Raw genomic sequence first — 19,307 nt, forward strand, 5'->3', positions numbered from 1 at the left:
ACAAGGTACTAAGTCGATTACACAGTAATTTAGGCTAGTCACTTCCCAGCTGAGCTAAGGGAATACTGAGGAAAGTTAGTTACATTTTGAAGAATGGATTAAGAATTTCAGCAAGTTATATAACACACTGCCATTGAAGAAAAAGGAAACCATCGTCAATGGATTGTTATTAGGTATTGGTGGGCTAATTTATTCAATTCTAGGCCTTTTGCTTCTCTTCCCCAAAACTTTTTCAGTCTAAAAATTAATAATTGCTGGCAATGTGGTAAACAAGTACTGAGATTCCCTCCTACACAGCCTCCCCTGTTCCTTGCTCAGAACTCCCACCTGTGACTTTGGGCTTCTCAGAATCAGAAGTCAGTCTATAACTCTTTTGGGAGAAAGATGTGCCTGCCCCCTTTGACGTCATTCTTCATTTCTCAGTGAACAATCAGTGATCCTGAGGATGGGAACACAAAACATAGATTTTCACAAACAATTACTATAACCTCAATTTGTTTTGCTTGACTATACTTATCTGTTACAAAAGGAGAATTTTCAGATTGAGGTGGGGGAGTTGGAGAATGAGAAGGAAGAAAGGGTGGAAGTGTCATATGGGGACTGGGTATAAGGATAGTGATGTAAAAAAAGAAAGTAAGGAGCATCAGAGTAACATTTTTCAAGTTCACAGATTAGAGCTGAAAGATATTCAAAAAGGATTGAAGATAAACAGGGTGGCACTGGCACTACCATATTATAATGAATGTATACTTTCAAACAAGAAGCTGCTCACAATAGAGTCATGATTTTCTTGACAATCCTCTTTTTCTGGTACATAGAAATGCTCTGTCAGTTGATATCTGTCAGCTTCACAATTTCTTAAAAATTGCAGAGGCTGCTTGCAAATGGCAGCAAGAGCATGTGCTGCCCAAACATGAGCCCAAGTCTCCTGGCCCTCAGCGCCACTCCTGCTCTGTGTATTCTCTTCCAAACACAATAGACTCAACAGTGATGGGAAAAGATGGACTTTCCAAGCCTAGGGACTGCCTTGGCAGGTCAGGGACTCCTGGCTTGCTCAGTCAGTGCTGGCCATCCTGTTGGAGCTACAACTTCCTGCAGGACATGTCCACCCTTGGGGCTGGCTGGAAGAGGGAGTCCTAGGCCAGGCTGCTCAGGGATTGGAGACAAGGTGACAGCACAATGTTTTCTGCTTTCAATATTTGTCAGAGCCAACTTCTGAGTCTTTTGTGATAAAGGAAATGGCTATCCTGTTAAAAAGAGAAAAAGACATGGGGAAAGGGTCCTTGATGCTGCTCCACTGAAACAGTATAAAGAGAGGAAAAGGAAAGCTAGGATACAGGTCTGACATTATCTCAGTGATCTCACCAGCTCCCAAGAGCAGATTATTCCCAAATATATATCTCTGTATATATACAGACAAATAGCCAACCCTAGTTTCTCTGCACAGTGACAGTCCCATATCATCAAATATCTCCTACCCATTTCAAGCTGGATGTTCTGTAAGTTTTTTAAACTCAACGTGTCCAAAACAAAACTCAGTATATTTCCTACATAACTCAACCCTATTCCCAATGTCCCTCTTTTTGTTTAGGGTACCTCAATCCTTCCAATCTCACAGATATACAGGATTAGAGTCATCCTCAACTCCCCCACACCTGGAATACTCCCCCACCTCACCTCTACCTCTTAAAATTCTTAGTTTTCCCCAAAGCTCAGCTTAAGAGACACCTTCTACCTGAGACCTTTCCTAATTCCCTAAATAGAATATAAAACTATTTGAGGGCAGAGACCATTTCAGTTTTATTTCTGCAGAGTATCTAGGGCAAATGTTTGATAAGTAACTGCAACAACACTATTACTACGACTGTATATACCCAGAAGCAGATTCTCTAGTCAAAGGGTAGAAACAATTTAGTGACTTTTATTGCCTAATCACAAATTCATTTCCAGAATGGCCAGCCCAATTCTAACCAATAATCTATTAGTGGGTCTGTCTTTCCAGTCTCTCCAACCTGAATTATTTCTGTCATTAATATTTTAACATAGTTTTTTTTCTTCCCTTTTTAACTTTTTTAATATGCTTCTCTTGAGTTATATTTGGAGATCAAATTTACTGTTCAGCTCTGACCTTTTCATCAAAAAATAATTGAAAATCCCCTATTTCATTGAATATCCATTTTTCTCCCTGAAAAATAATGCTTAGTTTTGCTGAATAATTGATTCTTGGTTGTAGTCCAAGCTCCTTTACTTTTTAGAATATCATATTCCAGGCCCTTCGAGCCTTTAAAGTAGAAGCTACCAGATAATCCTGATTGTGGCTTCTTGATATCTGAATTCCTTCTGGCTATTTGCAGTATTTTCTCCTTGATCTGATTATTCTGGAATTAGCTAAAATATTCCTTGGAGTTTTCATTTGAGGGTCTCTTTCAGGAGGTGACAGATTCTTTCAGTGACTATTTTACCCTCTGGTTCTAGGATATCAGGGAAGTTTTCCTTGGTGATTTTTTGAAAATGTTGTCCAGGCTCATTTTTTCATCATGGCTTTCAGATAGTCCAATAATTCTTAGATTTTCTTCCCTAGATCTATTTTCCAGATCAGTTGCTTTTCCAGTGAGGTATTTTACATTTTCTTCTATTTTTTTCTTTTCTTCTTCTTCTTCTTTTTTTTTTGGTTTTGTTTGACTGATTCTTGATGTTCATTGAGTCATTTACTTCCATTTGTACAATTCTAATTTTTATTGAATTATTTTCTTCAATTAGCTTTTTTATTTCCTTTTGCATTTGATCAATTGTATTTTTAAAGTAGTTGTTTTGTTCATTGGTTTTTTTTTTTTCCCCATTTCACCAATTCTATTTTTTTAAAGAATTGTTTTCTTTTTCAATTTTGCCAAATCCATTTTTTTAAGAAATTGTTTTCTTTGGTATAGTTTTTTCCATTTCACCAAATTTATTTTTTAAGGAGTTGTATTCTTCAAGTCAATTTCTGTTTTCTTTTCCAAACTCTCTTGAATTTTCCCCATTTCTCTTCTCTCTTTTAAGTTCTTTCTTGAACTCTTCCAAGAGAGCCTTTTGAGACAGAGACCAGTTCATATCCTTCTGTGAGGCTTCCCCTGAAAGCATTTTGCCTTTACTATCTTTTTCTTGGATTGTATGCTGTTTTTCCCTGTCTCCACAGTAGCTCTCTATGGTCAGAATTCTTTTTGCTTTTTTGCTCATTTTTAAAGGTTGAGGTCTACTCATAGGGCACAAGGAATATTGTTCTGAGCTTCTTCTATAGGGTAACAGGGGTTTCTCATTGAGTTTGCTGAGGCCAGTGATGCTGCAGGTTTCATCTTTGTGCTGGGTGGGCCTGGCCAAGTCCCACCTGTTATGCTGGGTTTCAAGGGCTCACTATTTGCTTTCTGTAGTTGCACTGAAGGCCTTACAGCTTAAACAGCTAATTCACTGACCTTCCGAACCAGGTCAGAATAGCCAATGCTGCTTTATTTTGGCTAAGAGTCTCTCATTAGATTACCCTCACTGAGCCTCCAAGGCCTCCAGGTAGCACATTTCCCCCTACCTAATTGAGACAGACCTTTTTTGAAGTCCTTCCAAGATATCTTATGCTAGAAAATTATTATATTCCAAATGTTTGTCTGCTACTCTAAAATCCATTCAAATGCTTGATTTAGTGTTATGAGGGAAGTCAGAAAGAGTTAAGGCAAAGTCTTATCTACTCTCCACCATCTTGGCTATTTAGCTGAACCAAAAAAATAGTACTTTTTTTTTGGGGGGGGTGGGGAGGGGACAGGTGAGGGGGAAGAGAACCTGGCCTAATTAGGGTTAAGTGACTTGCCCAGGGTCACAAACTAGGAAGTGATAAGTGTCTGAAGTCAAATTTGAACTCAGGTCCTCCTGACTTCAGGGCTGGTGCTCTACCCACTGTGCCACATAACTGCCTTATAAAAATAGTACTTATAAAGCGTATTTCCCCACCTTTGCTTTTCAGGGTTAAAGATCGAAATGAATATTGAATTTTACCAAAGCCTTATTTCATGAGGATTTCTGTTTTGATTTGGTTTTTGGTTAACATGATTCATTGTGTTAATTTTTCTCAATGTTAAACCATTTAATCTTAGCCAAAGTGAATAATTTTGAATTGCCAACAATCTTTTTGCTAGAATTTTATTTTAAAATTTTATATAAATATTCACTGATACTGACATATTTTCTGTTTTATTATTTCTTTGAGTATCAAGAACACAATCTCATAAAAGGAGTTTTATAAAGATCTTATTTTTCAATTACTTAGAATAATTTTTATAGCATAAGTATTCATTGTTCTTTATACATTAAATATTCTTTACTTGTATGTCTGTGTGGGAACTTCTTTCCCAGTCAATATTTCATTTATGACTTCTTTCTTAGACTGGGTAGTTGAAAAAGTAACTATGTATCCAAATGGCAAATTATTCTGCCTCCATTCTTTGCTTCTTTTGGTTAGCACATTCAAGAAAAGATTGTTGATCATTCTGGACTTTCTCTTCTCTCTACAAACCATTTCTTGAAATCCAACTTATTATGCAATGGTCTCCAACAAGGCACTTTTTTCTTTTTTTTCTTCATCTTCCATCAGTGGCGTTCTTTGGATTCTATTCCACCATTATTATGCCAGAGTCAGATATCTTGTTAACTTTCCCCATTAGATTGTATATTTTTGGGGGGCACAGACTGTCCTTTTCTTATTTGTATCTCCAGTGCTTGACCCAGTCCCTAATACAGAGAAGGCATTTAATAAATGTTTACTTTACTATACTGTATTCTGGGAGAGACAAGGTGGTCATAAAACCCCAGACTTGGAGATACAGTCACATCCAATGCCATTTCCACTACCCCATATTGAGTCTCTTTCCCAAAAACATCTCATTCTGACTTTTCTTCAAATTGTGAGGTAAAATAGTAGTTAGCTGTATGGTCAGTATGATTTTTTTTTTAAATAAATCCAGAGATTTAAAGAAAGAAAAAAAGATTTTTTTTCTTTCATACAAGATATAATCATAATAATAGGAGTTGGAGCTGAAAAATACTTCAGATCTCATCCTATTCTAAATTTGTCTTAAAGGTGAGGAAACTGGAAGGTTTGCACTTTACAGCAATGCAAACAAAATATCTGTGTATTGTGATTCTCTGCCTGGGTGAAAGAAATGGGCTATAATAGGAATTCTTAACCTACAGATCATGAATTTGTTTGTTGAAGTTACTTGTTTTAAAGTAGTTTGATAACTGTTTCAACATATCTGATTTCCTCTGCAACGTTCTGTATTTTGTTTTATGCCCTTTTAAAATATGATTCTGAGAAGGGGTCCAAAGGAGTCACCATATTACCAAAGGAATCTGTGAGATAAACCCAAAAAAGGCTGAGAAGCTCTAGGCTAAGAAATGCCATTCTTGTGACTCCAGTGACTCTTATTATTTTGTCAGCCAAAAAGTAGATGAAAGACAAGAAGTCAGGAAGATCCTGGAATTCCTGTTAGAAATCCATCCATTTAACCAATTAGAAGGGAAGAAATCATAAATAAGAAGAAAAATTTTGGCAGATTCAAGAGAGGATTCCTAGTAGGAAAAGTCCAAGTACTAATGTATCAACATTCCAGTACAAATGTCCTGAGCTCAGAAGAAATTATCAAGAACTCATTTTCTGCTCCACATCACCTGAAAATTTCTTATTGATGCACTCATCTGGGTATAGGAGCTTTTTAGAGAAGCAAAGGAAAACATAAGTGCCGGTGGGCCAGGGGTGTTGAGGATCCTAAGAACTTAAGACTTGTTTCTTCCCTACTTTCTAGTAGGAAAAAACAGGTAAGAACAAGATATCATCTAGACAAGGAGAATACTGAGATCAGCTCAATTTATTTCAGATAAGCTTGACCAGAAATAGGAACTTCCCAGCACATTAAAATCTATTTAAATACCAAATTGTTTCTCCTAACTTATCTTGTCTCCTCAAATAGAATACAAGACTATTTTCAATTTCTATCTCCCCCAAGTACACTGTAAGTATTTGATAAATATGCGTTGACTCTAATCTGCTTGACAAGTACGGGCATTAGCAGCAGTGCTCAGGTTGCTTTAAGTTTCAAAATAACATATTAGTGCCTGCTACCAATGAACAGCCATTGAGAAGTCCCAAATGCTAGAGGCAGCAAGGAAAAGGAGTGACTACCAAATTAATATAAGGAACTTAACCTGGCAATACAAGATCCTCCCAAATCAGGTCCTAATTTATTCTTCCATTTTTCACTACTACCCTACACATCAATTCAAAGCCATCCTTAAGCCTGGTTCTAAGCCAAGAGGTTGCCCATACATCTCTTTCAAGGCCCAGTTCAGGGCTATCTCTTCCATGGCATTTTCCCTGATTCCTTAGCCAAGAAAAATCTCTCCCTTTTTTGAATCTGTTCAATCTTACCTATGCACTAAATCATGATCTAGAAAAAGACTAGATCCACAATTTTATTGCGAAAGTGGACTCCCAGAGGAGAAAACTGTCTCCCCAATACAAGCCAGTATCTTTTCTGTAACTCTGAATCTTAGAGAGCTGGCTGAACTGCTGAAAATTAACTAACTTGCTCATACTTTTATAACCAGTATATGTCAGAAGCAAAATGTGAACCCAGACTACAAAGCCATGCTATCTCTCATGATTTAACTTGTATCATAGGAGGAAGCTAAGTGGCATAATGGATAGAATACCAGACTTGGAGCCAAGTCTTTTTAACTTGTGTATTAATATTTTAACTTAAGTGGTTACCCTAGCATACTCTCTAAGCTTGTGTCCTCCATGTGCACTTCAAATATTTAAAGACAGTAGAGTTGATTCTGAAGTTTCTCTCCTATAAGCTCTAATCTCTTTAGCCAGTCTTCCAAGGCAGCTTTTCTCTGGATCTTCTCCAAAAGATCTTCAGCTATAGCATTAATGTCGCCAATTCCCTTTTCAGATATAATAATGAGAAATCTCCCAGTCCTTGCAGGAGGGGAGTGCTTTGGCAGGTTTCAGAACCCAGTGGATTTCACACAATTTTTCAAGTAATTATTATAAATTTAATAACCACCAAAAATTAATATCTAATCATCAATGAAAAAAATTGAACCATATAAAACTTTAAACTTAAAAGACCATCTAGAAACTTTTTTTTTGGTTTGTTTTTTATGTATATCCATTCCATTCCAAAAGACTTGTGACAAAAAGTACCATCTTCATCGAGAAAGAGGACCATGGAGACTGAATGTGATAAAAGCATAGTTTTTCATCTTTCCGTTATTGTTGTTTGCTTGTTTTTTTTTTCTTTCTCATGTTTTATGTTTCCCTTTTGATATGATTTTTCTTGCTTAGCATAACAAATGTGGAAATAGGTTTAGAAGAATTGTATATGGTTTACCTATATCAGACTACTTGCCATCTTGGAGCAGAGGAGAGAGAGAGAAAATTTTGGAACATCAAATTTTGCAAAAGTGAATAGTGGAACACATCCAGCCATTCTGGAGAGCAATTTGGAACTATGCTCAAAAAGTTATCAAACTGTGCATATCCTTTGATCCAGCAGTGTTTCTACTGGGCTTTTACCCCAAAGAGATACTAAAGAAGGGAAAGGGACCTGTATTTGCCAAAATGTTTGTGGCAGCCCTGTTTGTAGTGGCTAGAAGCTGGAAAATGAATGGGTGCCCATCAATTGGAGAATGGTTGAGTAAACTGTGGCATATGAACGTTATGGAATATTATTGTTCTGTAAGGAATGACCAGCAAGATGAATACAGAGAGGACTGGAGAGACTTACATGAACTGATGATAAGTGAAATGAGCAGAACCAGGAGATCATTATATACCTCAACAACGAGTACTGTTTGAGGATGTATTCTGATGGAAGTGCATCTCTTCGATAAAGAGAGCTAATTCAGTTTCAATTGATCAAGGATAGACAGAAGCAGCTACACCCAAAGAAAGAATACTGGGAAATGAATATAAACTGATTGCATTTTTGTTTTTCTTCCCGGGTTATTTATACCTTCTGAATCCAATTCTCCCTGTGCAACAAGAGAACTGTTCGGTTCTGCACACACATATTGTATCTAGGATATACTGTAACCTATTCAACATGTAAAAGGACTGCTTGCCATCTCGGGGAGGGGGTGAAGGGAGGGAGGGGAAAAATCGGAACAGAAATGAGTTCAAGGGATAATGCTGTAAAAAATTACCCTGGCATGGGTTCTATCAATAAAAAGTTATTTTAAAAAAAAAGTGAATGGTGAAAACTATCTGTGTATTATTTGAAAAAATAAGATACTATTAAGGGAAAAAAATATAAATTAATTTTAGCCAAATAGAAACAATAAAATATTGTCTCTTCACAATCTCTTCTATATATATATATATACACATTTGCTAAATATTCGTCTTGGTCCTGTTCATTTTATATCAGAGTTTCACTGTGTCAATTTTATAACCTCCCTACAACCAATCCAACCACCATCCTGGAAGTTCCAGGCACAACTGAAAGAAAAAAATATTTGTGTTGGCAGTTTTAGCTTAATGAAGTCTTGAACAGTGTTAAGTTCAGGCCTTAGTTTTTCCCACCTACTTCTTTCCAGCACCAGGTGTGTCTTAAACATTACATCTGACAGCTTGGGGCAAAAGGTGAACTCGACCCTAAAAGGTCTATGTCCAGCCATGTGTTTGGCTGGAGAATTATTGGTGACATGGCCTAAAAAGCACTTGAGTGTTTATGCCACCACAACACAGCAGGACTTAGAAAGTCATTGCAAGGTATCTCTACTAATTCCTTTAGAGATAGCCTTTGGCTCAGGGCCCTTTTCAAAACTCATGGAGTTCTTATTACCAATCTTTATTACCCAGAAGGTGCTGTTTGGATCAGAGGAGAAGATGAGTCAGACAGGAGGGAAATACTTAGCACTGGCAGAACTTAACTGTTTAACTAAGTTTTATTTGAATCTCTCATTGTCCATGCTTATTAACCAAATAAGTTAGGAAGCCCAGGGCACATTGGAAACTCACTGTCCTGAAACTAGGGTTAAGAGTTGTCTTCAAAAGACTGAACTTGTTGGAACAAAGTTCAGGACTGGGCCATGAGAAATGGAACAGCGAATGTTTGGAAGTGGCTTTCAAGGAAAGAACAGAAAAAGAATCAAGAAGGAATAGAGGAGTAAGGACTCAAGGTCTAAAGGAAAGAAGCACAGTCCCAAGAAAGACTGTAGAAAAGTTTGGGGAATATAGTTACAGTGTAAGCCAAAGGTATCAAAATCTTAGGTAAGACTCCTGACTGTCAGTGGACTCAGATAAAAATGTAATTGTGTAATATTTAACAGGATAAATAAAAATACAATGAATAACCATATTTTAAAACTAAGTCAATATGAAGCCTACAAGAATCTTTATATATGGATCTGACCCCAGTTTCTGTTTGTTTGACACCACTGATATAGGCAATGAAAGATCACTTGGGAAAGTGAAGGAAGAAGAAATTGCAAGAGATTTCAATAGTCTGGACAGCCAAGTAACATAGTGAGTACAGTGCCAGGAAGACATGAGTTCAAATGTGACTTCAAACACATACTAACTGGCTGACCTGGGTAAGTCATTTCACCCTTGTTTGCCTCAGTTTCCTCATCTGTAAAATGAGCTGGAGAAGAAAATAGCAAACCAGTCCAGTATCTTTGCCAAGAAAACTTCATATGGGATTACAGTGTCAGACATGACTGAAACTACTGAAAAACAGAAAGAATCCTTGGGAGAGATCACAATGCCATGAGGGTGAGGGGACACAAATGAGTCGGCAAGAGAGCAGAAACAACACTGTCCCAGTGAGGGTCTGGACAGATGCAGAAATGGCTCTGGGGGCACCACAGGGAAAAGAATAGTTCTGAGCAGAGGTCACTTGTAAGGGCCAGAGTGGTCACACTGAGGTGAGTGGAAGAGGGATGGTAAGGGCGCAGGGTGGCCATCATCCTGTCACCAAAGGAGTGCGGCTGAGGAGAGTGAAGGGGGATGAGGGGATGGGAGGGCTGCGGGGTCTTGGGGGGCTTTGGGGGAGGTAATGAAGGTTGGGAGGGTCACTGTGAAAAATAATAGGCACCCGTTTGGACTAAGTAAGAGGTCCCCGCGAGAGAAGGGTCCCAGTGACCCGCAGGGAGTTTCGGGGGACACGAAGGGAGGGAGATGACGGAGAGGCTGAGGAAAGAAGGGGGGCACAAGATGAGGGCTGGGGAGTGACACAAGGGGGTACCTCCCAGGGAGGGAGCACGCTGACAGCTGAGAAGGTGCTGGGGAGGACTAGGGTCACACCAGAGGTCACGGGGACCCTCAAAGCCGGAGGTGCCCACTAACAAGGGGGGAAGGCAAGTTATGGGGATGGGCAGCGATGCGGAGGTTATCAGAGAAGAGGGTAGGGTGACAAGGGAAAGACTGTAGTTGGGAGAACTCGGGTGAGAGGTCACCGCGAGGAGACATAGAACAGGTGAAGGGGGAGGTCACAGGGCAGGAGACCCAGGGGGCAGGGAAGTCCCGCTGAGGGGACACTGAGAGCGGGGAGGAGAGGGGAGAAGAGAGCCGCCCCCCCTCCCAGGGGTTAAGAGCGAAGAGAGGAGAGAGACACGGTGAGAGGACATCCTGAGGAAAGGCGAGGGAAGGGTCGACGCCACCCACTCGTCCCCCAGCCGACGGACTACGGCAGCCTGGCCGGCCTCGGGAACCCGCCGACCCCGCCTCCCCGACTCCGGGGCCTCCCCGGGTCCCCGCGCCCGTCCCGGCCGCCACACTCACCCTTCGCTTCGGCGCCTCGCATAACATCCGCCCGGCCGCTACGGCTACGGCTCCCGGCTCAGGCCAAACCGCAGCCACAAGCGAAGCAAGCGTTGAGCCGCGCGCTCCCGGAGCCACGCCTTCCATCTCTCTTCTACCTCCCGCCACGCCCTCCTAGTCCCGGCCCTCCCCAACCTCTTCCCCCGCCCTTCGCTCCGTAAGCCACGCCCCCATCCAGTCTCTACTTCCTGTCTCCGAGTCCCGGCAGAAGCCACGCCCTTCCTTGCTCTCCTTTGGTCGGAAGCCCAACTCTCTATTTCGCCTCTTCTCCTTCCCCCGCCCTCTTATCCCTAAGCCCCGCCTTCTCCCCGCCATCCTGCCTATCTCCTCTCTCCACTGGAGATGTGCCGGCCCTTTGGCTTTCCTGGGAGGGAGGCTGAGCCCGGTCCCACACTATTTCTGGAGGGCTGAGCTAAGAAGCAAGTTCCTTTGAGGTTTAGCAGTCAGTCAAGAAATAATTATTAAACGCCTATTACCGTGTTTCCCCGATAATAAGACACTGTCTTCTTATTTTTTTGGACAGAAAAACACCAGAGGGCTTATTTTCAGGGGAGGGCTTATTTTAATGAACATTGACAGCAATTTTAATAAACAGGTAAATGTGAACAAAAAAAAGTACCTTTATTCAATAATGATCATGTCATCTTCTTCAACAACATCGTCATAAGTGTCCATACCCTGAATTCCGTCCTGGATGTCTTGCGCCTCTATTTCCTTCAGAAGAAGTGGACCCAATCTGTCATGTCCAGCAATATAGCTCTCTCTAAATGAACACGTCTTGTCCAGGTAACCTGCTCACAGTGCCTTGGCGACACAGCTGTCAGTAATTTTATCCCGACTTCTTCACCCAAGTCAGGACTTCTTGCAGACAGGGCTTCACAAAGTTTCCACGCTGATTTCTTTCCATTCTACTTTCAATGTAGTCACTGACTTCCATTCGCAAATGGTCCTTGAATGGCTTGTTTATTGCAATATCAAGGGTCTGGAGATAGGCAGTCATTCCTGCAGGAATCATTACTTGATCTATTCTTCTCTCTGCAAGGAAGTTCTTCGTTTCTTTAGCGCAGTGAGTGCTGGCTGAATCCCAGATTATCAGACCTCTTTGGTTATCTCGCATAACAAGTGGCAGCATTAAATCAGCCCACTTTCTTATAACGGCTTGTGTACACTAGGCTTTTTCCGTTTCAAGAACGTAAATGCCTGAGATGTTCATTCTTATCTTTCTTGCCCTTACTGATGATTAGAGGCGTGGCTTTCTTTCCATCCAAACGAATTGCCAACACACAGGTGACCCGTGCAGACAGAATAATAAAATTATGACCATCAGTCCTTCTTTTCACTCCATCATGCCCCTCAATAATGTTTTAACTCCATCATGCTCCCTGAGTGCTCCTTCTATCCTCCATGATGCCCCCTGAGTTCTTCTTCTATCCTCCATCATGCCCCTTTTATCCTCCATCATGCCCCCTGAGTTCTTCTTTTATCCTCCATCATGCCCCCTGAGTTCTTCTTCTATCCTCCATCATGCCCCTTTTATCCTCCATCATGCCCCCTGAGTTCTTCTTTTATCCTCCATCATGCCCCCTGAGTTCTTCTTCTATCCTCCATCATGCCCCTTTTATCCTCCATCATGCCCCCTGAGTTCTTCTTCTATCCACCATCATGCCCCCTGAGTTCTTCTTTTATCCTCCATCATGCCCCCTTTATCCTCCATCATGCCCCCTCACTCCCGCTTACATACCGGGGTTTTATGTTGTCCTGCCTCAGCTCTCCTCCCCAGCACTGCTCTCAATGGCACCAGCAAGCAAATCACTAGGGAAGAACAGGATGAGGCGCTCACTGCCCCAGGGCGGGGGGTGCATACAGAGGGTACCGTAATGTAGCATGTAGCGCAGGGGATCACCTTCACTACAGTAGCAATCTCAATAGGGCTTATTTTCGGGGGAGGGCTTATTTTAGAGGAATCTTACATAGTAAGGAGAGGGCTTATTTTTGGAATAGGTCTTATTATCAGGAAACACGGTATGTGTCGGGTGCACTGTGCCAAGCTCTAGGAATACAAAAGACAGTACCTGCTCTCAAGGAGCTTGGTCTACAGGCAAACCACTGTATGCCAAGATGGGTATGGAATAATATGGAATAAATAAATTAGAGAAAATTAATAGAGTGGGGTTGGGGGGGGGAAGGGAGGATGATTCTCCTACCTGACTGCTCCTTCTCCAAAGCATGCCCCTTACCCGTCGGACCTCAGGATTCTGTCCTGTGCCCCTTTTCCCCCTACTCTACTCCGCTTGATGATCTCAGCAGCTCCACTTATTTAATTACCTTCTCTAGGCCAATGATTCTCAGGAATACCCATCCTGCCCCAGCCTCCCTGCAGACCCCCAATCTAGAATTGGATCTGACGTGTGAAACTCAAACGTGTCCAAAATAAGTCATTACCTTTCCCCTAAACCTTTCCCGATCCCGTCTAACGTATTAATCGCCAGCCCTTCCAGTCCTTGGTCTTGTATGCTCACAACTCTCCGCCACCGCCACTTTGCCCATGTCATCTCCCACCTGGAGTATTACAATAGCCCGAAGATGCGTCCACCTGCCTCAAGTCTCTCCCCACACGAATCCATCCTCCCTTCAGCTGCTAAAGTGACTTTCTAACCCCATTTCAGATAGTTTTCAGGAATTCGGGTTCTTTAGTCAGCACCAGGAGAAAAAAGGACAAAAGAATATATTAGCACAGGGTATTCTACTAGCTTTTGCTGGTTGCCTGGATGGTAACTCATAAAACGCAGAGTCCCATAGCTCTTGTTAAGAAGCATCCTGTCTATCTGAGCAGATGCTAACTGAAAAGCGATCCTGAAGAGGTTAGCCAAGATTAGATACCCAGACAATAGGATGGACTGCTTTTTAAGCCCTTGGTCCTAGTGGCTGCTCGATTCTTTCTACATCTCAGCCTTTTATTACTTAAACCATTCCCTTACTCTTCTATTCACAAAATAATAATGTAGCGGCAAGGTGTCCCGCAAACTGGATACATTATAACTCATGTTACTTAAACTGAGCCCTCACCGAAGCAAGGCAGATCTTTGTTCTGCCTTCATTTATTTCCTCTCTCACTTGCCACAAAAGCTATTAGAAACTTTCCCTTCCCTACTCAAATCTGCTACATCTTATCATCCATGCAATCATGCCAGGGGAAGATACTGGCTCTTTACTGAGAAAACTTAAGTCTACTAGATATGAACTCCTTCCCTGTTCTCTTCCTCTCAATAATAATAGCTAGCATTTAAAAGTTTAAAGTGCTTTAAAGTTTGGAAGATGCGGATTGTATTTAATCCTCACAACAATCCTGTGAGGTAGGTGTGATTTTTAATTGTCTCAAAAATAAAACAAAACAAAAAACATGAGTAAAGTGAGATACAGAAAGATGGTGACTTGCCTAGAGTCTCACAACTAGTAAGTGGTTGAATCAGGACTCCAGTTCAGGTCTTCCTGTTTTCATGTACAGAACTATCTCCAATATATCATCCCCCTTACCATCCTTTCCTATTCTCTTTTCTTTCCCTGTCTCCATTAAAGAGATGGCTCTTCTTGCCAAGGCCAACTCATTTGTATATTCCCTTAATCCCATGTCCTCTGGTCATCTCCAGCATATTTCATCCTCAATCATTCCCTGTTCTCTTGCAGCTTCAATTTTTATCTACTGGTTTCTTCCCTGTTTCTTTCAAATATGCATATTTGCCCCAATGCTTCAAAAACATTAGTCCTTGTCATCCCCTCAAGCTACCATTTCTTTCTTCTCTTTTCAACCAAACTTTTGAAAACAATTATCTCCATTCACAATGACCATTCTTTGTCACTCTTCAAGCCTTTATAGACTGGTTTCCAACTTCATCACCCAATTAAAACTGCTCTCCAAAATTACCAATGACCTCTTAATGGCCAGATCTGATGAGGGTAGGGTCGTGTGGCAGGGATGTGTTAGAATCCTAGTGTTAACTCAGTGGAATTGATACAATGCTTATTGGTTCACACATTAGAGCAAATACTTACAAAGTGTTAAGTGACTAGTATTGGTAGAAACAATGCTTGAGTTTACACCTTTGAGAATTCACACATTGGCTCACACATTGGAGTTCACAAGTAAGGGAGATACACAGTTAACTTTGTAACTTTGTGAATTCACACCTCCCATAATTCCATTCTCAGAGGAGAAGTCAACCTTTGAGTTCACACCTCTAAAAGAGCATAAAAAGGAGCTGAGTTAGTGAAGTCAGTCAGTTCAGAAGATTGTCGACAGAGAGGAGAGCATCAGTTGGAGATTGAGAAGCCACAAATCGGAGTTGAGCTAGAGGCAGAAGCTGAAAGAGCTAAAAGACAAGCTGCAAGAGCTCTTGGAACCAAGGAAGGAGAGAGGCCTCTAAGAAAGCTAACCAGGCCCAAGGAAAGAGATAAGATTTGGAAGGAGAAAATAAACGTTTGGATTTTATCAGCATTTGGAGTGATTATTACTTTGAACTGAAACTAAGGCTGCCTCCAGAAAACCTCCCCAAGAAACCTGCTTCCAGAGAGACCTATCATATATTATACAAAAGAAGAAAACACCACAGGATGGGTGTGTGATCCTGGTTCTCCAAGGCACCAACGTATGGGCAGGCTCTAAGTGAAGGAAATTCACTTATTCAAAAGGTTGTGATAAAAAAGGCTTTTATTGTTTGAAAGACACCAAGATAATGCTTGAGCAGGCAATTATCATTCTCAAGAGAGAAGTGATTTTTGCAAAGAAATATTTTCTGAAGGCCTACTTTATACAGAGATAGAATAATAGAACAGAATAGGCAAGACTACTTAAGTTTGTATATGAAAGGGCATATTCTCTGGATATTCCTCTTCCTGGCTCCAGAGGATGTGGGACCATCTAGGTTTGTATATGAAAGGAGTCATTCTCTGGAAGTTCTTCCTGGTTACAGAGAATGTAAGTTCCTTTAAGTCTGTATAACTTTTTGTTGGTGATTTTACATAACTTTACAGAGCTGTCTGGTTTCCCTCTCATCAGTTTCACAAAATACCTTACATGTAACTACTTTGTATTTATTTACTTTATGTTTATGCTGTATATATGTATGTGTGTATTTGTTATTTTCTTCGTTAAATTATAAGCACTTTGAGAACAAGGACTGTCCTTTTTCTCGATTGTATTTCCAATGCTTTGCACAGCACCTGGCACAAAGTAAGCACTTAATATTTATTAAATTGAGTTGAATTTCATTCTTTATCCTTTTATCTTCAGCACCTACCACAGTATTTGATAATAGTAGAATGATTGATTAGTTAGTTGATATTAAAAACTCTGTAACTTTAGAGGTATAAAGTTGCCACATTTGGGCCATGACTACACATGCTCCAAAGTGGGAGCCTTCTATTTGTGCTCCTTAGTCACAGGTGTCCTTTGCTTTCCTATATGTGTCCTTTTCTCCCTGCTACATTCTCTGTGTGCATGGCTTCCCTTACCTCTAGGGGGGAATAAAAGATCATTTTCCATATTTTTTTTAAACTAGGCTGTTTGATTAAATGTCTTTTGCTTTAGACTAATTCACTCTCTGGTTAACTAGTAAAAGTAAGCACATCAATGGGAGCTTATGAAGTGTGATTTTGTGTGGTTGCTCATCCTTCCTATGTCTTTAACCAGAGGCAACTTTCCAAGGATTTATTTGTGAAGGGAGCACCACAAGTAACACTAAAGTCTTATTCTGTGACTCTTAAAGCACTGAGGGCCAGAAATCAGATCTGAATCAGCAAATTCATTTACAGAAGCATAGAATGTCAGAATCAAGAATCACTCTGTAATACAGAACAATCATAGACTTTTAGGTTGTAGGATCAACATTTTCAACTTACAGATGAGGAAACCAGTCTAGAGGAAGGTAGGGAGGGGTGACTGGTCCAAGGACACACAAATCCAAAAAAACAAAGTAGCCTTGTGACTCCAAATTCAAGGAACTTCCCATTATATTAATTTACTTCTTTCATTTCCTGCTTCCCTCATCATTTCCCATAAACCCCAAATGTGTCTTTGTTGACTCATTTCATATCAAATTTTGCCTAAAAATCTCTTTTGTTCACCTCAATCACCCCCACGCTAAAATTATTTATAGTCTAATGTTTATTCTCCTTCATGGGATTGTAAGTTCCTTTATAGCAGGGTCTGTATTTTATCTGTCCTTATATCCCACTTAGACCCCTGCCTATGATAAGAACTTAATAAATATTCATTAAATTGAACAACATTGAAGAGAATTAGCATGAGGGCAGGGAGGAGACAGTCATTCACTCCTTGTTGAGCTAAGATCTGTTGAGAGTCTGTGCATGTAGGGTGGGTATGAACGAAGAGGGTCCTTGGGAATAACTCTATCCTCTATCTAGTAGCTGATAAAAGCTCTGACATGGGGTGATGACAAGGCTGATCCAACTAAGACAGGAAGGATACTCAGTAGGCAAGACAAAGCAAATCAACAAGGATTTATAAAATGTCAGGCACTTTGCTAAATGCTGCAGGTATAAAAAAGGGCAAAAATAGGATCCCTCTCAGATATTTACCACTTCCCAGCTGTGTGATCCTGGGCAAGTCACTTAACCTCAACTGCCTAAAAAAAAAAAGCATCCCTGCCCTCAAAAAGCTCATGTACTAATGGAGAAGGGTAAATGGAATTAAGATCTATACAGAGAAATTGGAAAAACTGCCTTCCAGATCCTTCAGGTTCTTAATTCTGTTTTCTTTTATATTCCCATTTTTCCTATAAAGCAAGAAGATTTGCTCAATTGCAATTTCCTGAAGAAGAGGGAAGAAATTAAATCCAGAAATGTTTAGCAACTTGCCTAACCTACTGGGATTTAGAACTCCAGACTTCCAGTTTTAAGGGGCTTTCTCAGGGAACATTTATCTCCCAGAGGTAGCAGAAGGGAAGAGTTGCAGAAAGTGGGGATGTGTACTTTGAGGAGGTTGGGGTAAGACATATAGTTGTAGGGCTTTTAAGAGAAAGATGAATTGACATTGATGCAGGTGTGGTCCTTTAAAGAATTGACTTACTCCTTTCTTTCTGGCGCCCAACCCCTCCTAGTTGATGCATTATCAATTCAGGACCTGTTGATTCACAAATCCTGGTCCCTTTGAATTCCAATAGAAGATTCGGACCTGTCTCAGCCCCCATCCCCAGCCTTACACCTGGCATGTCAGGACTTTCTGTCCACTGGATCCTCTGTCCAGTGCCCTTCTTATCTCTACCTTTGCCTATTTCCTTAACTATGCTTTAACCTTGCTTCCAAACCCCATAATAAACATCTTTTATTAATCTAGCTTTTCCAATAAATGCTTTTAGTAGGGACTTGCACCGCTACTAGACTTCATTTACCACTGTATCCTTGTGCCAAACCCAGGGGGGTTGCTGGGGAACTCCATTTGACTCCCTGTACCCCAAACCTGCCACTAGAGCTCAACTAAACCCTAATTTCATTTAGGTACCCTATATCTAGACCTCATCAACATCATTGACTTAAATCTGCAAGGATCAATAGAGAATTTAGCCCAAATCTCATATTTAACAGATAAGGGAACAGGCCCAGAAAAGTTTAACCACATAGTAAGTAGCAGAACTAGGATTTGTAACCAAAATTTCTGTCTCCAAAAAACTTTCTCTCCTCCATGCTGTCTCTCATTTGTTGTGCTCTTAAAAGAGGAGGAATGGAGTAGAAGTAGTGGGAAGACAGATGGATCAGCATAAGGAATGTTGTGCCACAGTCTCCTCTAAGTGTTCTGCCTCAATTTCCCTAAATTGTTCTGCCTCAGTTCCTTGAATTGTTCTGCCTCAATCCCCCTGGTTGCAAGCCCCCTTTTCTGCTCATTAGAACTAAGATAATTAGGGCTGGGGAGATCTGGCATTCCAAAAGAGAAAGCTCCAGATGTCCTATCTCAGATACCTAATTGATATCTCTAAGTCCCAGACTTTCTGACTCTAGTTGGATACCTCCTAAGTCTTCCCAATTAGTAAGAATTTATGGTCTTACCCTCCAAACTGTCAGAACTGGATTGATGATCCCTTCTTGGAGATCATCAGAGTTTGGACTCCACCCACACACCCCCCATAACCCCCTCCCCGCCTTGGATTCTACCCTGATAGCTTTAGAGCCATGTGTATATATATTTCATAGTAAACTCACATTCCCTATTGGATACTTTGAGACATCAGCCCTGGGGGCAACATGTCCCCAGCACAATCTCTCCCTCTCAAATAAAATATTAAAAATTCTCTAATCTCCATCTTGCCTCAGTTTCTCTGGCATTAAGGAAAAGAATCCTAACAAAATTGTCCTGGATTGATTCATAAAGAAATGTGTTGTTGTTGTTGTTAATGAATGTACATGAATAATCAGAAAAAAATTTTTAATTGTCCTGGAAAGGACT

At 40.7% G+C, this 19,307-nt stretch overlaps 1 protein-coding gene across 1 annotated transcript in view; it reads right to left on the reverse strand.

Annotated features, from left to right (window-relative positions):
• The window catches only part of RNF123 (ring finger protein 123), a 112,355-nt gene extending 101,432 nt beyond the window's left edge, over positions 1–10,923 (reverse strand). The window contains exons 1-2 of the mRNA XM_051986466.1: positions 10,814–10,923; positions 328–439 (exon numbers count right to left, since the gene is read on the reverse strand). Of these exons, the coding sequence (XP_051842426.1) occupies positions 328–409 (82 nt within the window). The 5' untranslated portion in view covers positions 410–439; positions 10,814–10,923. The remainder of the gene's footprint in view (positions 1–327; positions 440–10,813) is intronic.
• Positions 10,924–19,307: the final 8,384 nt, after the last annotated feature.

The sequence above is a fragment of the Antechinus flavipes genome, chromosome 1 (genome assembly GCF_016432865.1).
Source record: "Antechinus flavipes isolate AdamAnt ecotype Samford, QLD, Australia chromosome 1, AdamAnt_v2, whole genome shotgun sequence".
NCBI classification, from domain to species: Eukaryota; Metazoa; Chordata; class Mammalia; order Dasyuromorphia; family Dasyuridae; genus Antechinus; species Antechinus flavipes.